Source organism: Megascapheus bottae, chromosome 2, assembly GCF_031878675.1.
Source record: "Megascapheus bottae isolate mThoBot1 chromosome 2, mThoBot2.hap1, whole genome shotgun sequence".
NCBI lineage: Eukaryota > Metazoa > Chordata > Mammalia > Rodentia > Geomyidae > Megascapheus > Megascapheus bottae.
The window spans coordinates 62,151,112-62,169,187 of NC_143510.1; the positions used below are offsets into that span (position 1 = coordinate 62,151,112).

The 18,076-nt window shown below is 40.7% G+C and overlaps 1 protein-coding gene and 1 long non-coding RNA gene across 3 annotated transcripts in view; one reads left to right on the plus strand and one right to left on the minus strand.

Annotated features, from left to right (window-relative positions):
* Ptprb (protein tyrosine phosphatase receptor type B) overlaps positions 1-18,076 on the minus strand; it is a 100,683-nt gene that overhangs the window by 5,182 nt on the left and 77,425 nt on the right. For both annotated transcript variants that reach the window (XM_090328248.1, XM_090328249.1), the window contains 11 exons: positions 17,550-17,656; positions 13,900-13,999; positions 12,833-12,916; positions 12,713-12,730; positions 12,520-12,601; positions 11,840-11,930; positions 11,123-11,199; positions 9,600-9,734; positions 7,545-7,667; positions 7,196-7,359; positions 4,385-4,520 (listed from right to left, as the gene is read on the minus strand). In XM_090328248.1, the coding sequence (XP_090184374.1) occupies positions 4,385-4,520; positions 7,196-7,359; positions 7,545-7,667; positions 9,600-9,734; positions 11,123-11,199; positions 11,840-11,930; positions 12,520-12,601; positions 12,713-12,730; positions 12,833-12,916; positions 13,900-13,999; positions 17,550-17,656 (1,117 nt within the window). The remainder of the gene's footprint in view (positions 1-4,384; positions 4,521-7,195; positions 7,360-7,544; positions 7,668-9,599; positions 9,735-11,122; positions 11,200-11,839; positions 11,931-12,519; positions 12,602-12,712; positions 12,731-12,832; positions 12,917-13,899; positions 14,000-17,549; positions 17,657-18,076) is intronic.
* On the plus strand, positions 10,502-14,096 carry LOC150067216 (uncharacterized). Its single transcript, XR_016534600.1, has 3 exons — positions 10,502-10,733; positions 11,060-11,221; positions 13,918-14,096. It is a non-coding gene; the product is annotated as an uncharacterized LOC150067216 (long non-coding RNA).

The window sequence follows — 18,076 nt, forward strand, 5'->3', positions numbered from 1 at the left end:
ATTTTAAAGGTTTTAGACACAAAATAAACTAAAAGATCTTCCATTACCAACAATAGGTTTTTCACTGTGAACAAGTACTTATTTTTATGCATTTGCACTAGGAAATTGGCCTGTTCATCTATCCCTGCAACTTCATAATGTAGGCTGGGAATTATCTATTGCTTGGAGAATTTTAAAAGAAACAAATCATAGTGAAGCGTACACAAATCTTTAGACTTGTTTTTGGATATTTTTCTCACAACCCCTGATCATGTAAGTATTTGATGCCACATTAGCCTTAAAACATTGGGGATAGTAAGTACTATTCTTTTTGTTGTTGTTTCTTGAGATAGGTTCTTGTTAGGCAGCCAACATTGGCTTTGAGCACACTATGTGAACCAAGCTCGTACTGAACTCATGATCCTCCTGTGTCTACCTCCCCAGGGCTGGGATTTACAGGTGTAAACTACCATGCCTCAACAGTGTGATTAATAGAGTACTGTTCTGAAAATAGCTGTTAGTTTACAGCAATCTTTTTGCTGTCTTAAAAATGATCTACTCAAATCAAAGCCTAACACCTTGCTGTTTCCTATCATTCAAAGCATAATTCCTATTTTTAATTCTACTGGGATATTAAATTACTTTACAACCTAACATATAAACTGTGAAGGAACTCTATTATATCCGTGCCCTGATTTATTAATATACTCTTTAATAATGGTCTATCATGGGCTTTGAAACTAGTGACTATTCATTAATTTGTCTTGTCTTAAATATAAATTCTTTCCCCAGTAGAATGGCCCTTTGAAATTGATTACCGCTAAAACCATTAGATTGGCAACGTGCTTCCCACTTTATTTTTAATGAGAAGTAGGATCACAATCTACTCAGATCATAAAAGATCATTTGTTTGGTGCCAATTGGTGATGTTGTGGTTTGATTTTGACACATTTAATTCCATTTAATTTCACCAATGTCTGTACTATTAAGTCACATACATACTATTAATGTAGCCTTTCATGGTTACTGAGTACATAGTTTAACAGAGGAAGGATTGTAAACAAATGCCTGGAAGACAATGATAAATATAAAGTAGATTGTGCATGAAGACTCATACCAAAGGAAAAGACTTTAAGCCCACTTTGGGGGAAGAGAAGGTGTTATTTGCAAGAACTGGAATAAAATAGGCATCCCAAGTGATAGAAATAAATGGAAATGCTTATTCTGAAAGCTGAGAACCAGGGTATAGTTAAGAATACAGATTGTGTGGGTCATGGAACCTCCTGGATAATCTCCCCAGCAGACCCTGAGACAGTCCTGTGGCCTCCCCATGTTTCTTTCTCAGAAGCCGATGTGATTGACAGACTGTGACCCTCAATTACTTTTCTTTAGTGTCTTAGGGTCATGCTGAAACTTTGCCCCAAGGCAGCCTTGAAAATCCCCTATCTAATGCCTCCTTGTTTAGAAATCCTTTCCATTTCATATAGTCATCAAAAATAGAGGTGACTTGAGTTTCTTTGTATCCCCAATTCCCAAGATAGAGGAAAGTTAAGGTCAACTGTCACGATAGACCCAGAAAGAGAGTAAGAGGGATCAGAAAGTTCTTTCTCTCTGTTGTCTATCACTCCAGAGTTTGGCTGTAAATGATGCTCCTCTGTATCTATTTCTATTACCAAATGAGTCAGGATAACTCTGGGGCCAGGGGTTCTGAGACTGAAAAAAATGTCCAACTTTGGCAGACTAACAAAGCCAGACAGGTAATATTGTACATTATTTGAGCATTTGATGGTGAGAAAAGAGACAGATAAAATATCTATCTTGCTATAATGTTTATTCATCATGATGATAAAATTAAAAGCCAAGCACATTCTTTAATTTTAGCAGATGCCAAAACAGTCAGCATGCGCAGTCATGAAACAAGAGAAGTAGACTGGACCACGTTATGAAGAGGGCATACACAATGCTGAGAACTGGAACTTTATTTGACAAGCAATGGGAACTTGCCAGAATTTTTGTTTGCTTATTTAGTTTGATTCTTGAGACAGTGTCGTGCTGTATATAGATAGTCCAGTCTGCCTTTGAACTTGTAATCCTCCTGCCTCAGACTCCCACATGCTGGGATTTCACCACCACATTGGGATTGCTTTATAGGATTTTTACACAGGGAGTTGACATGATGAAATTTTGCCATTGGCATGGGTGCAAAGCTATTAGGATGACAGCTGAAAGCAGGAGACCCAATAGGAGGCCACTCCAGTGAATCAATGGAGAACAAAAATGGGGTTGAGCAAGAGCAGTGGCAGGGAAGTAGACGAACTAGAACAAAGAGGAGGATGTGGGGTAGCACTGACAGGACTTCCCCACGGCCTGGCTGTGGGAACAAGACAGCTTCCTGGCTTGAGCAGAAGCATGTATGACAATAGTCCCATAAATGGGAAAGGTGCTATGGCCCTGTGTGTGTGTGTGTGTGTGTGTGTGTGTGTGTGTGTGTGTGTGTGTGTGTGTTGGAGTGTCCTGTGTGTCTGAGTTGGAGAAGCCTTCCACACTTGGTGGATGGGTAAATATGTAAGGTATTTGAAATCTGAGGAAGGAGAGTTGGATGTGGGAAGGAGGAGCATGAGTGTAGCCTTGAGACCATGGGGTGGGGTTAGGACATTGCACAAAGCTTGAAAAATTAAAGAAGTAAAGTCTGGCATTGGAAGACAGAACACTGGGGAAGTCAAATATGGAGAAGGCAGACTGAGGGACAAGATATGAATCTTCAGAGAGGTGGGAGGAGGAGAAGAGAACAGGGAGAAAAAGGGGTCATTTCTAAGGAAGAAGAAGACAAGGAAGAGACTTGGCACATTGCATTACATTTGTTCTGAAAGCCCGACAGTGATATTCAAAAGAGCTCCAGCATTTTAGAAGGATGCAGAGAAGGGATACATGGCCCAGTCTCTACCAGTAACTAAGGAGCAAGAACACACACACACACACACACACACACACACACACACACACACGACTATTTACAGTGTAACATTTACCACAAATTACAAATTACTTGTGGTCTGAGTCTATGGAAGTGACAATAAAGTAACAATGCTGACCTTTTAGCAATATAATTAGAGTATGCGTTGATTCATTTACTAGACAAAAGAATTAATGCAGACAAGGAGAGCAAGTTGGTAGCCTCTAGGAACTCATCACTGCTGGACACTGATCAGCAATGGTTGCTAAAGCCATTAAGTGGAACCTGAGAATGAATGGCTCTGGTTAACGCATCCTGTTCTCACTGTTAAGTCTGTACGGACAGAGAAGCACAGACAGGACACTATGTCTCCCAGGTGATGTAGTGGGGCACTTAGCATCACCTTCCAGTCAGCACCACAATTCCCCTCTTCTGCCTTATGTATCACTTGAATTTATAGATGTGTACCGCCATTCTGGCCTTGCTTTTTGAGATAGGATCTCAGTGAGTTTTTGCCTAGTTGGCCTCAAACTGAGATCCTCCTTTCTTGGCCTCCTGAATAACTTGCATTTCAGGTGTATGCCATCATGTCAAGCTGTGATATATATATATATATATATGTATATATGTACTTGGCAATAACTTAGGAAAACCCAAGACTAAAAGAGCCTAAGGCTTTAGAAGATGTTTATGCAGGAGAGAGGCATGTTTGCTATATGTGGGGAATACAGATTGGACCTCTGAGACTGTGACAAAGTGGGCTTAGTACTCAAGGTCAGAGGACTTTTCTAGAACAGGCTCCAAGCCAAAAAGACCCCTTCATAGATACAGCTTATAGCTTGTGAATGCCAGTTTTCTAGTTGGAAACACAATGTAATACCTCTCTTATTTGATTATTATAAAATTTTAATGGGATAACAGGTTCACCAATTACCAGAAAATGTCAAGAGGGCTGTAGAGAAAGAAGCATTTAGCTATCACGACCGGCATATGGACCCCGGTGTTTCTAGAGAAGGGGTGCAGACGAGAGGGGGCAAGGTCAGGACAGAGAAAAGATTGGGATTTTCTTCCTTACTAATTTACAATTCTTATGAAACAAGCACTGAGACAGGCTGGCATAGCCCATTATACACACACACATACACACACACACACACACACACACACGTGTATAGATGTATGTATATATTGCATTTGATAAAAAATTCATTTTTCTTCCTACCAATCCAAATTAATTTTCTTCTGAGTGACCAGTTCAGTAAGAATAAGGTCATACACCATTTTCAAGGTCATGGAAATGTGTTTCCAAATAATAAGTTCTACAAAAGGTCTAAACATCTCCCTTTTCCTAAGGGCCTGAGCTCTCTCTCCTTGTCAGATGAGACAGAGCCCTCACGTATGTGGGGTGGGAAGGAGAAGGGTGGACTGCACCCTTCCTTCTGTAATTCTTACCTCGGTCTGGACCATATGAGCCCTGTGAAGTCTGAGGTCATACACCGCTCCATAAATGTCCACAGCGTCTTTGGAGTCTAATTGTTGGAGGATTCGGTCCAATGCAATAAAGGTTCCAGTTCTACCTACACCCGCACTGCAAGAGATGGTAAAGGAAGACTGAGTCTTTTCATTTAATTTGCCTCTCAAGATTACATCCAGCGATATAATTTTTCTTTTCTCTCCCAAGATGTGGGAGAATATTGGAATGTTTCTTTCTCTCTATGGGCTGCCTCTCCTGCAGCAATATTACTTAGAGCCTGCTGTGGTCCATCTCTCGCCATCCTTCTCCCCATCCTTCACACCATCAAAGATAAGGACTGCTCTGTATTTGGTGTGTATCTTGTCTATCCATGCTTCCATCTTTCTCTGCATACGTGTAAATCCATGAACAGAATATTTATTTTATGTGTTACATGAATTTACTTAAATGCTAACCTGTTTGATGTATTCCTTTGCCAGCCTTTCCATTCAATGTTGGGTTTTGATATTTATCTGTATGATTACATGTAAATCTAATTTCCGTTTTCTTGTTGTAGTTGTGTGTGTATGTGTTAGTCTGTAACGAGTTAGTTTGTTTCTTTGAGACAGAGAGTCTCACTATGCAGTCCAGGCTGGTCTCCCACTCTTGATCCTCCTGAATACTGGGGTTACAGGTATGTTCCACCAGACCCACATCTAAAGTCTTTTGGTATTCTCTAGAGTTTCAAAACCCCTGCTAGTCTATTCTGTACGGTTCTGAGATCATTTTTACTTTTCCTACATTGTAGCAGTTTACCTACCAGTAAAATTGCTTAGCTAGTTACAAGGCAGTGTATGAACACTTTGCTAGGACTGTCGGATTGCTTCTCAAGGTGGTTGCAATCATTTTTTGTTTGTTTGTTTTAGGTGCTGTGAAAGTCACTGACATCAAGATGAAATTGCTCTTATCCAAGCCAGACAAAATTAGAGTTGGTAAGCTCTGAATGGGAGACATTCAGGCCTACTTGCCTTCTTGTTCAAGGACTTTCTAAAATCCCCACAAGAAATTCCTTCTCATTGTACAATATCCAGTGCTTTGCAAGCTTGTACCTGTACACAGATTTCTGTAACAAAACTTACCTTTAAGAATGTTTAAGACTACAATTCAGATAAGATGCTCTCTGCCCAGCAATGGAATATAAAAGGAGTTGACACCAATTCTACCCAGTAGGAGTTAATACTAATAAAAATTTGTGTCATATAGAAATTTAAAATTTTCTCTTTTTCTTTTAAGAACTTACCCTAACCTCAAGCTCTTCGAATACACTCATTATTTACCATGATACACATATTTCCACTGCCTTGTTCTGCTAGTCACAACCATTCCTTGTAGAATCTCTAGTTGTTATTTAGGCTACAAATGTACATATTTATAAGATTTAAAAAAATAAAACAGCGATTCTCCAGTGCTCCTGGATGAAAATGGCTGTGATTCTTCAGAAAGCTCTTGAGTGCCTCACATTCCCATTAAAAGCATCAGGGTTCCAATGACATCTAAAAGCAGGCCTCCTAGGGTGTTGGGCTGATTGGGAGAAAATTAGCACACTTGACATTTCTCTTACTGTAGCAATTCTCTGCTCTTTATTTATTAGTGCCATTCAGTTAGTGCTATCAAAGTGTTGCTGCAAACATTAATTAGCTAAACATCAGGCTTCCCAGAGAGAAAAATATGGCTTGTTAGGTTGATTTTATGGACAGACCGTCTGAGACAAAGAAAAGTCAAGAAAGAACAGACATTTAAGAGCAAAACTGGGTGCTACAGATGGAAAGTGCTATGCTCTGGTCTTTCCATTTGTGTCATGGTGAAATTTAATACTCTGTTCAGCAGTTTTAGTTGATGGAGCCTTTAGGAAGTGATTAGGTCAGGAGAACTCTGCTTTTATAGGTGTGACTAGTGGCTTCTAAAAGCATAGCAGAGCAGAGAGGGTGGTAAGCTCTCCAAAGACACTGAATCTGTTAAGCCCCTTGATCTTGGACTCTCCAGCCTCCAAAACTGTAAGAAACAAATTTCTATTGTCTATAAATTAGTCTGTGGTGATTTTTACAGCAGTACCAAGGGACAAAGAGTTTCAAGAGTAGAGAGCAAGATGCAAAGAGGCGCAACCCAAGGGACAAACACATAGTTGGGTACTGGTAGCTTGAAATGCTAGTTACTACCTGAGAGCTAGAGGGTCATGGTTGAAAGCCATCAGGAAAGAAATATCTCCAAAAGTCCATCTCTATAATAACCAGAAAAAAGTAGGGCCAGAGCATGGTTCATGTGACAGGGTACCTGCTAAGCAGTGGAAGGCCATGAGTTAAAACCCTGGGAAATAGAACATGGATGTGGAAGGTCATAGAGGGTTTAGACAGTGAAAGAGGAGAAGGAGAAGTATTGTGGTGGGAGAGAATTGCAGGAGGCAAGGGATGGTGAGCAGTTAGCAGCCCTGCTAAATTATAGGAAGTAGTCGATAAACTGGATAGAAGGTTAAATGGGACACTTTATGGAAGACTCAGAAGTCACTGAAGGATTTTTGCACAGCAGGAAAAGAACAAGAGCCTGGGGAGAGAGGTGGGCGTAGAGAAGATGGAAGTCAGCCAGGAGAAGCAAGGTTGGGGAGCAGAAGGAAGAAGAACACAACATCCTCTAGGAGTTAAAGCAGCCTGATTGTCCCAAAGACATCAACCACTGGCCCCATTCCTCATACTTGTCCCCTTTTCTCAGACTCCTCTCACAGACATTCTATCACTGTCTTCTAGTGTGCCGCGTACCTGCAGTGCACCACAGTGGGCCCGGGACCTGGGGTTCTGTTGACATAGTCCCGGACAGTTCTCACAAACTGGATCAGGGACTGGGTGGTCTCTGGGACTCCATGGTCTGGCCACACGGTGTAGTGAAAGTGTCGGATGAGTCTGTGAGCATCCAGCTGTTCCTCCTGGAAGAGCAGAGGGCAGGATAAGAAGAGGCCCAACCCACGGCAGACTCTGAGTTGACAACTCTGCCACTCATGGAAGTTTTTATGAGCCGCAAACTCTTGAAGAGGAAGCAGTCTAACGAGGCTCCACAGATTTTCTGTGGGCCATTTCATGTCCTTAAGGGAAGCCAAGCAAAGTAACATACACTGCATATCTTAAACTCTCGGATGGTCCACTCGGGCAGCACCGACTCTGACAGCATCTGAAGGATGAGGTCTCCATAGTAGAGGGAATCCTGATCCGCGGGCCAGTAGTGATCACACTTTACCTAGAAGAGGGCAGACAGGAAAGAAGTCAGCCTGGAAAAGCGGACTTCTATGTGGCTGCGGACTTGCCCTCTTTGAATCCCTCATGGAGGGAGGAATCCAGGCTCAGCTGATAAAACCATAGGGCTGTCTACACTCTATTAATCTGCCTGTGACCAGTGATGAGGCTGGGCCCCTGCTCCCCTTCACGATTCCCTCATCTTCTCAGGCATTACAGGGCTTGCCTTTTTGTTTGGACTGATTCCCCTCAGCAGTTCAGTATCCATAACATATCAGCCAATAAAACTTCCTTGCTCTAGGGCTGGGGATGTAGCTTGGTTGGTAGAGTGTTTAGCGTACACAAGACCCTCGGCACACTCTTCAAAAGTGCAAAAAGAATGTGGGGGAAAAATCTTTTCTTCCTGAAGAAACATCTAGCTAGACTCAGGAAAGCATTGTCTTCCTGGTCCTGTTTTGCTCATATATTTTATTGCTTTTCTAATCTGGGCCAGGTGCCAAGAGATCTTTGGAGAAGCCAAAATACTTCGGCAAACTTGTCTCTACATGTTCAAAAAAAAGAGAAAGGTGGCTGCGAACATTTATTTATGCATTTTTGTATTTAATTTTGGGGCATTTTCATTTAGAAATTGACATTTTTTCATAAAATACATATATGCATTGATTATAAATATGTGTTTGTACATGTAGACATGTTTATGAAATACTATATGAGATTTCGGGTACCACCCTGATCATGGCAAGATATCCCACGAGAGTAATTAGAGTTAACTATGTGTATGAATAAGTCTCTGGTTTTTGTTTTGTTTTGTTTTGTTTTGTTTTTTGCCAGTCCTGGGCTTGAGCTCAGGCCTGAGCACTGTCCTTGGACTTTCTCAAGGTTAGAGCTCTACCACTTGAGCCTCAGCACCACTTCAGGCTTTTTTCTATGTATGTGGTACCAAGGAATCGAATCCAGGCCTTCTTGCATGCTAGACAAACACTTTAATCACTAGGCCAAACTCCCGGCCCATCTCTGGGTTTTTTGTTTGTTTGTTTTTGTTTTTGTTTTGCTAGCTCTGGGGCTTGAACTCAGGGTCTGGGTACTGTCACTGGACTTTCTCAAGGCTAGTACTCTACAACTTGAGCCATAGCATAACTTCTGGCTGTGTATGTGGTACTGAGGAATTGAACCCAGGGCTTCATGCATGCTAGGCAAGCACTCTACCATTAGGCCACACTCCCAGCCCCAATAAATCTCTATTTTATGAAATATACCGAACTGTTATAGACATATTTCCAGTTGCCTTTCCATTATAATGATAATAATTTCATCCTACTCTACTACATGTAATAAATAATACTAAATTAAATTGTAATAACATAATCATAGCATACATATCACACAAGTTAGTCTTGTGGAGGAAGACATACAGGTCTCGGTCTAACATAGATGACCTAAAATCTATCTGAAAAACCAACATATAATTTTATTGAGCATTTTAATCCATAGGATATGGAGGGTTATAAGTGCATTATGAGAGATTTGTATATGATTTGTCCAGATAACTATTTTGCTTTGTGTTCTCTAACACAGCTGAACACACACTTCTTTCGGAAGGCAAGGAAAGGCCTTTATTCTAGCAGAATCTGTTCGTATACCTGGACACTGAAGGATGGAACACATGAATGGCTGAAGCTCTGTCTGAGGAATGAGCACTTGTGATATATAAGTTCTCACACTGACATAGCCCTGATTAGAAATTCAGACCCACAGACAGCATAGGGGAATCACCTGGATTTCCTGTTAGAGCCTTTTATACAGAGTGACTGAAAACACTAATGATGTTTTCACATGGTGTGGTGATGGTTGGGCATAACTTTGGGTAGGGGTGAGGTTAGATTCCATCTAGGTAGCAGAGAGGAAAGCTAGGAACTCAGGAAAACTGTTTACTCACTCGGCCCTTCTCAACACACTGGGTCACCATGACAACATTGTGAACGTTCTGTTCCCACGCCATTTTCCAGAAGTCATCCTTGGTGCCAGGAAGTGGTCCCTGAGTAGCTATGTATTCTCTTCTGAAGTTGTTGCCCTGAGATGAATTTACAATATGAAGAGTCAAAAACAATGGGCCTCTTCAGAACTGTAAACAAAGAGTTTGCTCTGCAGATTAGATGACATGAAAGTCTCTGCCAGGCTCTGGATTTGAGAGAAAGATACTAACACAAATGTCAAGGCTTGAGCAGAAAGGACAAAGGTAGAACATTGAACTATTGTTCAGAACCACATTCCCTTTTGTCAGGCTGCGTTTATTCTGAAGGCAACTCGAGGACTTTAAGCAATGATCTAGAAAATGCTTCACTCTCAATTATATGGTTTCGTGTGTGTGTGTGTGTGTGTGTGTGTGTGTGTGTGTGTGTGTGTCTGTGTGTGTACAGATTATTTGAGGTATAGTGGTCATTTTGGATAACTGATATTTGAGGAATCAGTCATTTTGCAGAAATGGTATTAGAGTAAGTTGGTGAGGGGATGTCATACAGGAGACATGAGCTCCATGAGCTCCGATACATAATGTGCAGTGGGTCAGAACTGAGCTAGGATATTTCTGCCCACTCCTTCACTGCGTTGCACTTCAGCAAGGCAGAATTGCTTGTGAATTCCAGTGGAAGCTCTTTCTCTCCTCACCTCTTCTCAGGGTCTCTCCATGATGTCACCTCTGCCACCCACACACTGCCTCTCAACTGGCTAGTCTGTATTTATCCCTCTGCATGATCTCTGTTGGGTCATGCTTCTTTTATCTTCCTCTCTCTGGGGTGATATTCTCCTAGCTGGATGCTTGGGGCATAGCCTCTTGCTATTCAGTGTGGTCCTTTTGCGGGTGGCAATGAGATCACACAGAGGCTCATTAGAATCCCAGCATTGAAGCAGAACCTGCATTTTAACAAGCACCCCAACTGATGTGGCTCTATGTTTTGTTGGAGAAGCCTCTGACCAGGTCAATTTCTCATCACATTGCTTTCTAAGTTCTTGGTGTTTCTACTGTTTTGAGGCCTTACTTTAGTGTCAGGATCCTTGTGACTCAAATTTGACCGTAAGTTGAACACTTAATTTATGGGGGTTTATCAAGTGAATTCAGTGATTATTTGAAGCAATGTGTTGGAAATGGTTCCTTAATTTTTCAAAAATCCACCTAACTCAAGATTGTTTTCCCTGGCTTGGCAGCCCTAGGATGGCTCAGCTTCTTTAGGAAGCTCTGGTCTTGTCTAAAGGCTGCAGAATGAAAGCAATCTGTGGGAATGCACCGTAATAATTGAGTAGGGCTATAGTCACTGTGAAAAATGGGGCTTGGCAGTGACTGAAGTGAATATACTTTAAGACAACCAGATATGGTCCTCTAAAATCTGCAAATGTTTCCAGATGGAGCGCAAGCATGCATGAGCAATGTTATGTTCCATGCAACTGGCCCGATGGCTCACTTACTGGGATGTAGCTGGCATTGATGTAGTCAGAACAAGGGTCGTCGTCTACATTGGACAGCTTCACGCGAGAGGCATCATCTGGAAGGAAGTTTATTGACAGGTTTGTTGCTGTGTTTTGGAGTGATTTTCTATTTACGTAATTCGTACAATTTGATGCACCTTATCTCTGAGTCCCATAGCAGCCTCAAGCAAAATGTTCTTATCACTCCTTTACAGATAGCTCAGACCAGACAACTGCTTTGCCCCAGGTTGTACATGAGCAGTCAGACACAGGAGATGGTTGTGAGTGAGGTCCTGGGTGCAATATTATGACACTTGCTACTGGGAGAACCAGCTAATCCCCTTATACTGATGGAATGAATAAAATCCAGAAAAACAACCTCAGATTGCCTTAAGTAATGGGTTCACTTTCTTAAATACTGTTAACTAGAAACTTAAACAGACCCCGTGTCAGAACCCTGCTGTTAACCCACAGGGGAACAGCTTGTGTCCTCACATAACTAGAATTTAAGATGGTGCTTACACTTCTGGAGAGAAATTCACTAGCAATCTTTCTTTGTAAAAATAATTTACAATCTGAGATCTTCCATTTCTAGCTTACTATAACATACAGATTTTTCTTATTATGCCATATTTATTTAGTCTCCTTTCCCCCCCCTGGAAAAGAGCAGAAATGGTTAGAGGAAGACAGCACTGTGAATTTCAACACAAAACTTACAGGGCAATATATTGTTGTATCGATTTTTCCCTCTGTTTTCTGGCAAGAGTGCGATGTCACATGGCTGGTTTCGACCTATGTCTTTTAAGTCCTGTTAGATTAAAAAAAAAGTTTACAGGTGGAGAATATAAAATAGAATAGAATATAAAAGGAGTTATGGAAGGAGAATAAATAAAACAAATAGAATAGAATAGAAAATAGGATATAGAAATACAAGTTATCTAGTCCTTGAGCTAGGTAATAAGTATGTAAGTTGCAGAATGCCTACCATTCCACAGACAGGAACTCTGCTTTCTTCCACAGTTTCCCATTGGACATATTCTTATCACCACCTTACAGACCAGGCTTAGAGTGAATAACTCATGTACTCCAGGTCCCACAAGTGGCAAAACAGGGAATCACATCTAAAGCCTGGTCACTTTTTGCCAAACCATATTATTTCCCAAGCTGAAGAACTTGACAGCACCAGGTTTACAGCTGGAATATGTTCATTTCTTTTTGCCATCTGATCCACACAGCATTTTTGCTGGAGCTACTCAGGAGCTCCCGCTGGACTCTGAGATTAGGTGTGTAACTGTGCAAGGACATATGGGGCTGAGACCAGAAATATCTTTCAAACTGGGATCCCACAGGAAAGGGTTGTAGGGAAATTCTGCTTCATTGTGCTTGAGCTACTGTACCTCATACTCTTTGGATAGAAGGTAGTTGGAGTCAGCCTGTAGTTTCATGAAATGTCCTTCGAATTGGTTTATTTTTATGGGGCTACAATTAAAAATGAAAGGAAAAAGAGTTACTAGAAAAAAAAGGGGAAATGCCATAATGGTCTGTATCTTATTTCAAAAGCAGATAATATGGTAGTTAATGTGTTCTTACCAAGAAGTTTTCCGGTTACTGAAAAGAAGCCAAAAAAAGAAAGAAAGAAAAACCTTATTAACAAATTTCATATAATTACCTTTTCTAAGAAATTAAATGATGAAAAGAAGTAGCACTTACCCTTTCTGGCCCAGATTCAAATGGACAGATAACGGGCGGTCCCTACGAATGCTCAGGCGAGCCGAGGGCCTTTCTCGACCATGGCTGAAACAGAAGTCAGAAGACTTTTCTTTTAATCCTGATACAATGGAACTATTATTTTTTCCCTATTTATGGTAAGGCTGTGCAGGTTTATGTGAATAAGGAGCTTTCAGTGCTCATCACACTCAGCCAGCATCTCTTTCAAAGGAGAGCAGGGGAGGAAAAACCTAAAGAAATCATCTTTCCCACTCAGAAAGAGAATGAAGACTTGTTTCCTGGTTTTTGGCTACAGGTCATCATCACTTCCCACACTCTCAGCAAAACTTTCCTTAAAAAAAAAAAAAAGTTCCCAAACCAGCAAACTTCAGATGCCAGACATGACTATAAGAGAGAGAGAAGAAAATGCCAAAAAAATTTACTAGGGCTGGAAGTTTGGCCTAGTGGTTAAAGTGCTTGCCTAGCATGCATGAAGACCCGGGTTCGATTCCTCAGCACCACATACATAAAAGAAAGCTGGAAGTGGTGCTGGGCTCAAGGGTAGAGCTCAAGCCTTGGGAAAAGTCCAAGGACAGTGCTCAAGCCCTGAGTTCAAGCCCCACAACTGGCAAAAATAAATGACAGTGGTGGATATGAACCCCTGAAAACGATGTTCACCTTGCTCTTCAGAGTATTGAAGAAAAGCACTTGCATACATTGTCTGCACACCTCCCTGTTCTTATAAAGATGTAAGCCAACACGATTCCCCCCCCCCCCCCCCCCCCCCCCCCCCGTCCCCCATGGATGCAAAAGTAGTAATTTCCATTTAAATAAAACTGCAGCCTCTTAGTCCTTGGTAAGGACGGAATCAAGCATGATGGACAATGAGTCATGCTTCTAGAATTGGACTTTTGTTTGTGCTGAGAAGACAATGGTGATTTAACTTGGGGAAATTGAATCGTTTTTGTTTTGTTTTTTTTTTCTTTTTTTCCTCTTTCAAAGCCAAAAGGGACTTTTCAGTTTCATTTCTCCATAGAGGACTCAGGCACCAGTGTAATCTTTGTCCTTACCTTACTTTTTGTCTGCAGATGAACAAGGCAACCAGAGCCACGAGCATGCCAATTAGAAACAGTCCAGCACTCACACCTTCAATAACACCAAACAAGGGCTCTGCAAGGATCCAGATGGAAACAACAGATCCAGAGGGGAAAATCAGTGATAGGAAACCCATAGGAGCACATCTCTGCTGCAGCCATGTCTCCCAAGTAATGTTATTACAAGTTCAATTCAAGTGATGCTTATCTTGAGGTATTGACTACAAAGGCCACAACATATGCAGCCTTGAGGATGATAGGTTGTTGGCTGCTATCTTGTCAGAAGCAGATGGGTTAGAGGGCAAAAGTTCATTCACTTTTGTAGGGACCGATGGATGGCTTATTTGGACTTTGTGCTTGAATGTAGAGCTTAGGACACCTGGGATAAAAGTCTGACTTTTGCCACTAAAATGAAGATGCAATTTCACTCATATAAAGTACATTACAGGGGCCAGGAGTGTGGCCTAGTGGTAGAGCGCTTGTCTAGCAAGCACGAAGACCAGGGTTCGATTCCTCGGTACCACATACATAGACAAAAGCTGAAAGTGTTGCTAAGGTTCAAGTGGTAGAGCTCTAGCCTTGAGAAAGTCCAAGGACAGTGCTCAGGCCCTGAGCTCAAGTCCAGGACTGGCCAAAAAATAAAAAAGTACATTACACAGCCTCTGGAGCTTTAGCAAATCCAGTGAATTACTGAGAGTCATGTTAACAAAAAATCATATTTTTGTTATCTGGTGGAATATTGTTACCAGGAGTTTATGAACAGGAAGAGTAAGCATTTTCTTGAGACAGAATTTAACTATAATGCCCAGACTGGCCTTAAACTCTTGTGTTCAGGTAATTCTCCTGCTGCAGCCTCCCTCATAGTAGGGATTACAGGTACATTATGCCGTTGTGCCCAGCTAGAGTTTCTTTTTCTTTCTTTCTTTCTTTTTTTTTCAGGTGTGGGACTTGACCTCTGGGCCTGGGCACTGTCTCTGAGCTCTTCAGGTCTAAGGCTACCGCTCTACCATTTTGAACTACAGCGCCACTTCCAGTTGCCTGGTTGTTAAGTGGACATAAGAGTCTCATGGACTTTTTTTTTTTTTTTTTTTTGCCAGTCCTGGGCTTGAGCTCAGGGCCTGAGCACTGTCCTTGGACTTTCTCAAGGCTAGAGCTCTACCACTTGAGCCTCAGCACCACTTCCGGCTTTTTTTTTTTTCTATGTATGTGGTACCGAGGAATCGAACCCGGGTCTTCATGCATGCTAGGCAAGCACTTTAACCACTAGGCCAAACTCCCGGCCAACACCCATGTTTTAATTTTTATGTAGCCAAGTTTGTATTTCTTTTGGGTATATGCTTCAGAATAGGATTACTGGGTTATAAGAAAACTATGCTTGACATTTTGAGGAAAGTTTTGTATGCGTTCTACAAAATATGTTTGTCTATTTATTACTGAATTGAAAAATAAGAGTTTTCTGAACAATCTGGATGCTTAGCCTTTGTCAGATATATAATCTTTCCCCCTCTGAGAGTTGTCATTTCACTTGTTTGATGGCCTCTTTTGAAAAACAAAATCTTTTAATTTTGATTAAACCTAATTGATTGTTTTCATTGCTTGTACTTTTGGTGTCCTATATACAAAAACATTTTATAACCCAAGGTCACAAAGACTGACTCATATGTTTTCTTTTAAAAGTGTTACTGTTTTGTCTCTTATATTTAGGCCCATAGAGTAGCTCATTTTTTGCATTACATTGTAAGTCTTTGTATTTGTTTTTTCCCCCCATATGGTTTTTCAATACTCATCAAATCAATGTCATCATCTTTCTCTTAATGTGTTTAAAATTATGTTTTGAATGTAGGGTCAGTTCATTCCTTTACTGGTTGTATAGACATTTTTGTTATATAACAACATTTCAGATAGGAAAGAACTGTGTTTACAAAGTTCATACTTAATACCAAATTATAAGCAAATACATGTAAATCCTCTTAACTGGGTCCGATTCTACTTTGGCTTCAATAGATAGGAAGGTTTGTGAGGCAGAGCCATCCTTTGCCAAGCAGCAGGGGTGACTGTTTTAGCTCTAAAGGATTTTCCCGGACCAAGAAATTGCAACCCACTGGGAACAGAAAGCTGGGCCAGGTATTGACAGCAAAGAACAAGGTTATGAAAGCCAAACTGTTCTCAGCGCAATGGAAATACTGAGATTGGCCAGTAGACAGGCTACATGTTCTAGTAGAAAGGGCCAGAATCCTAGCTGCACTCAGTCTCTGGGTGCCATGTATTTCCTCACCTTTGACATTGTAATAGTAATAACATTTCTTTCCAAAGTTATAGTGAAGATCAGATATGCTATTTTATGTGAAAATGCTCAAAACTGTTATCTCCACAGAGACAACTAGCATAGCAGACATTGGCTAATATAATCAACTTTTCTCTCTACCATACTAGAGATTAAAAAGTGTATATAAAGCCTTTAAACTTATTTATTATGATTTTTAATGATTATTATTATTATTTATCTTCCACTTTTCAAATCAAAGTAGGATCAGACCTAGTTATAAGACATTCACATATGCTAGGCAAGCACTCTACCACTGAGCCCTACCCATAACCCTCTAAATTAACACTTTAAAACAATATAAAAAGCAAGTACAATAAGCAAAAAGAAGAAAAATGACATGTAACCCTACTATTTTATGACAGTCATCATTAATATTTTGGTGTTTTTATGTAGTTGGCCCTCACTCAATGTTGAGGTGAATTTGTACAAGGATCCACTCCCCCATTTCAAAGTTTGTGGCTATTGATGTCCCTAATATAGAATGGTATCGCATTTTCTTTTCTTTCCTTCCTTCCTTCCTTCCTTCCTTCCTTCCTTCCTTCCTTTCTTTCTTTCTTTCTTTCTTTCTTTCTTTCTTTCTTTCTTTCCTTTTCTTTTTTTTTTGTCAGTCCTGGGGCTTGAACTCAGGACCTGAGCTCTGTCCTTGGGCTTTCTCAAGGCTAGAGTTCTACCACAGCATTATGTTTGGCTTTTTCTACGTATGTGTGATACGGAAGAATCAAACCTGAGTCTTTGTGAATGCTAGGCAAGCACTCTACCCCTACACCAACCTCCCAGGTCCTGGTATTGCATTTTCATATAACTTATACACACCTTCTAGTATACTTGAAGGCATCTCTAGATTATTTGTAAATATATTTTTGTCATACTGCATTGATAATGAATTGAAATAGCTTGTTCATAGTAGAAACATAGTTTTTGTCAATTATTTTAGCATAGTGTCAAACTTTTGAAGACAGAGAGCTGACCATATGGCACACAGACAGTCCCACTGGTATCTGAAAGCTTTTTGTACCATTTTAATTTTGGTCTTTGTAACTTCTTGATTTTAATGAGTGTCACTTACTGTTGGAAAGAAGAAAAAAAGCATGTACTTCCACTTTCTTTTCTAGATTAATCTCCTTTTGTTTACTTCTGGTATAATCAAATCATATCAATCCATAATCACAAAGAGATTAAGTTACCAATGAAAATTAATGTACCTGCCATAATCAAACATGTCACCAGACTAGACTTTCCCACTTTTCCCTCTTATAGGTGGCATGATAGCTGGCAGGAAGGAAGGAAAGGTAAGCCTTACCTGATTCAGTGGTGATAGGCAAAGAAAAAAATGTATCTGAATACAGCGGCTTTGTGAATTCTTTCAGGTCCTCAGCAAACAGCTGGGTAAAAGCCCGAATGCTGATTCTGAAAACAAAACAGATGGAGTGTGAATTAGTGACTCAGCACAGTGAAACAGGCTGAAAACTGCATTCAAGGAAAACCAGCGTGGACACCTGCTTGTTACATGTACAGAGGAAGGCTGAATTAAAGAGTCAGATAGACCTGTGGATCATGTATTCTTTTATTCATTGATTTCCTCATCAAATAATTATTGAGCTACTGCTGGGTACTGTAGAAACTCTGGATATTGCAAGGAATAACACAAAATCTCTGCCTTTGCATGGACTGCAGTCCATGGAGGAAGTCAGACAAGGTACCCAGGATTGTAGGATGTCAGATGATGAGGGCTCTGAGAAAGAAAAGAAGATGGAAAGCAAAGGGAAAGAGACTGCCTTATTCAGCATGGCCGTGAGACAGAAATCTGAGGAAAGTGAGGGAGAAGTC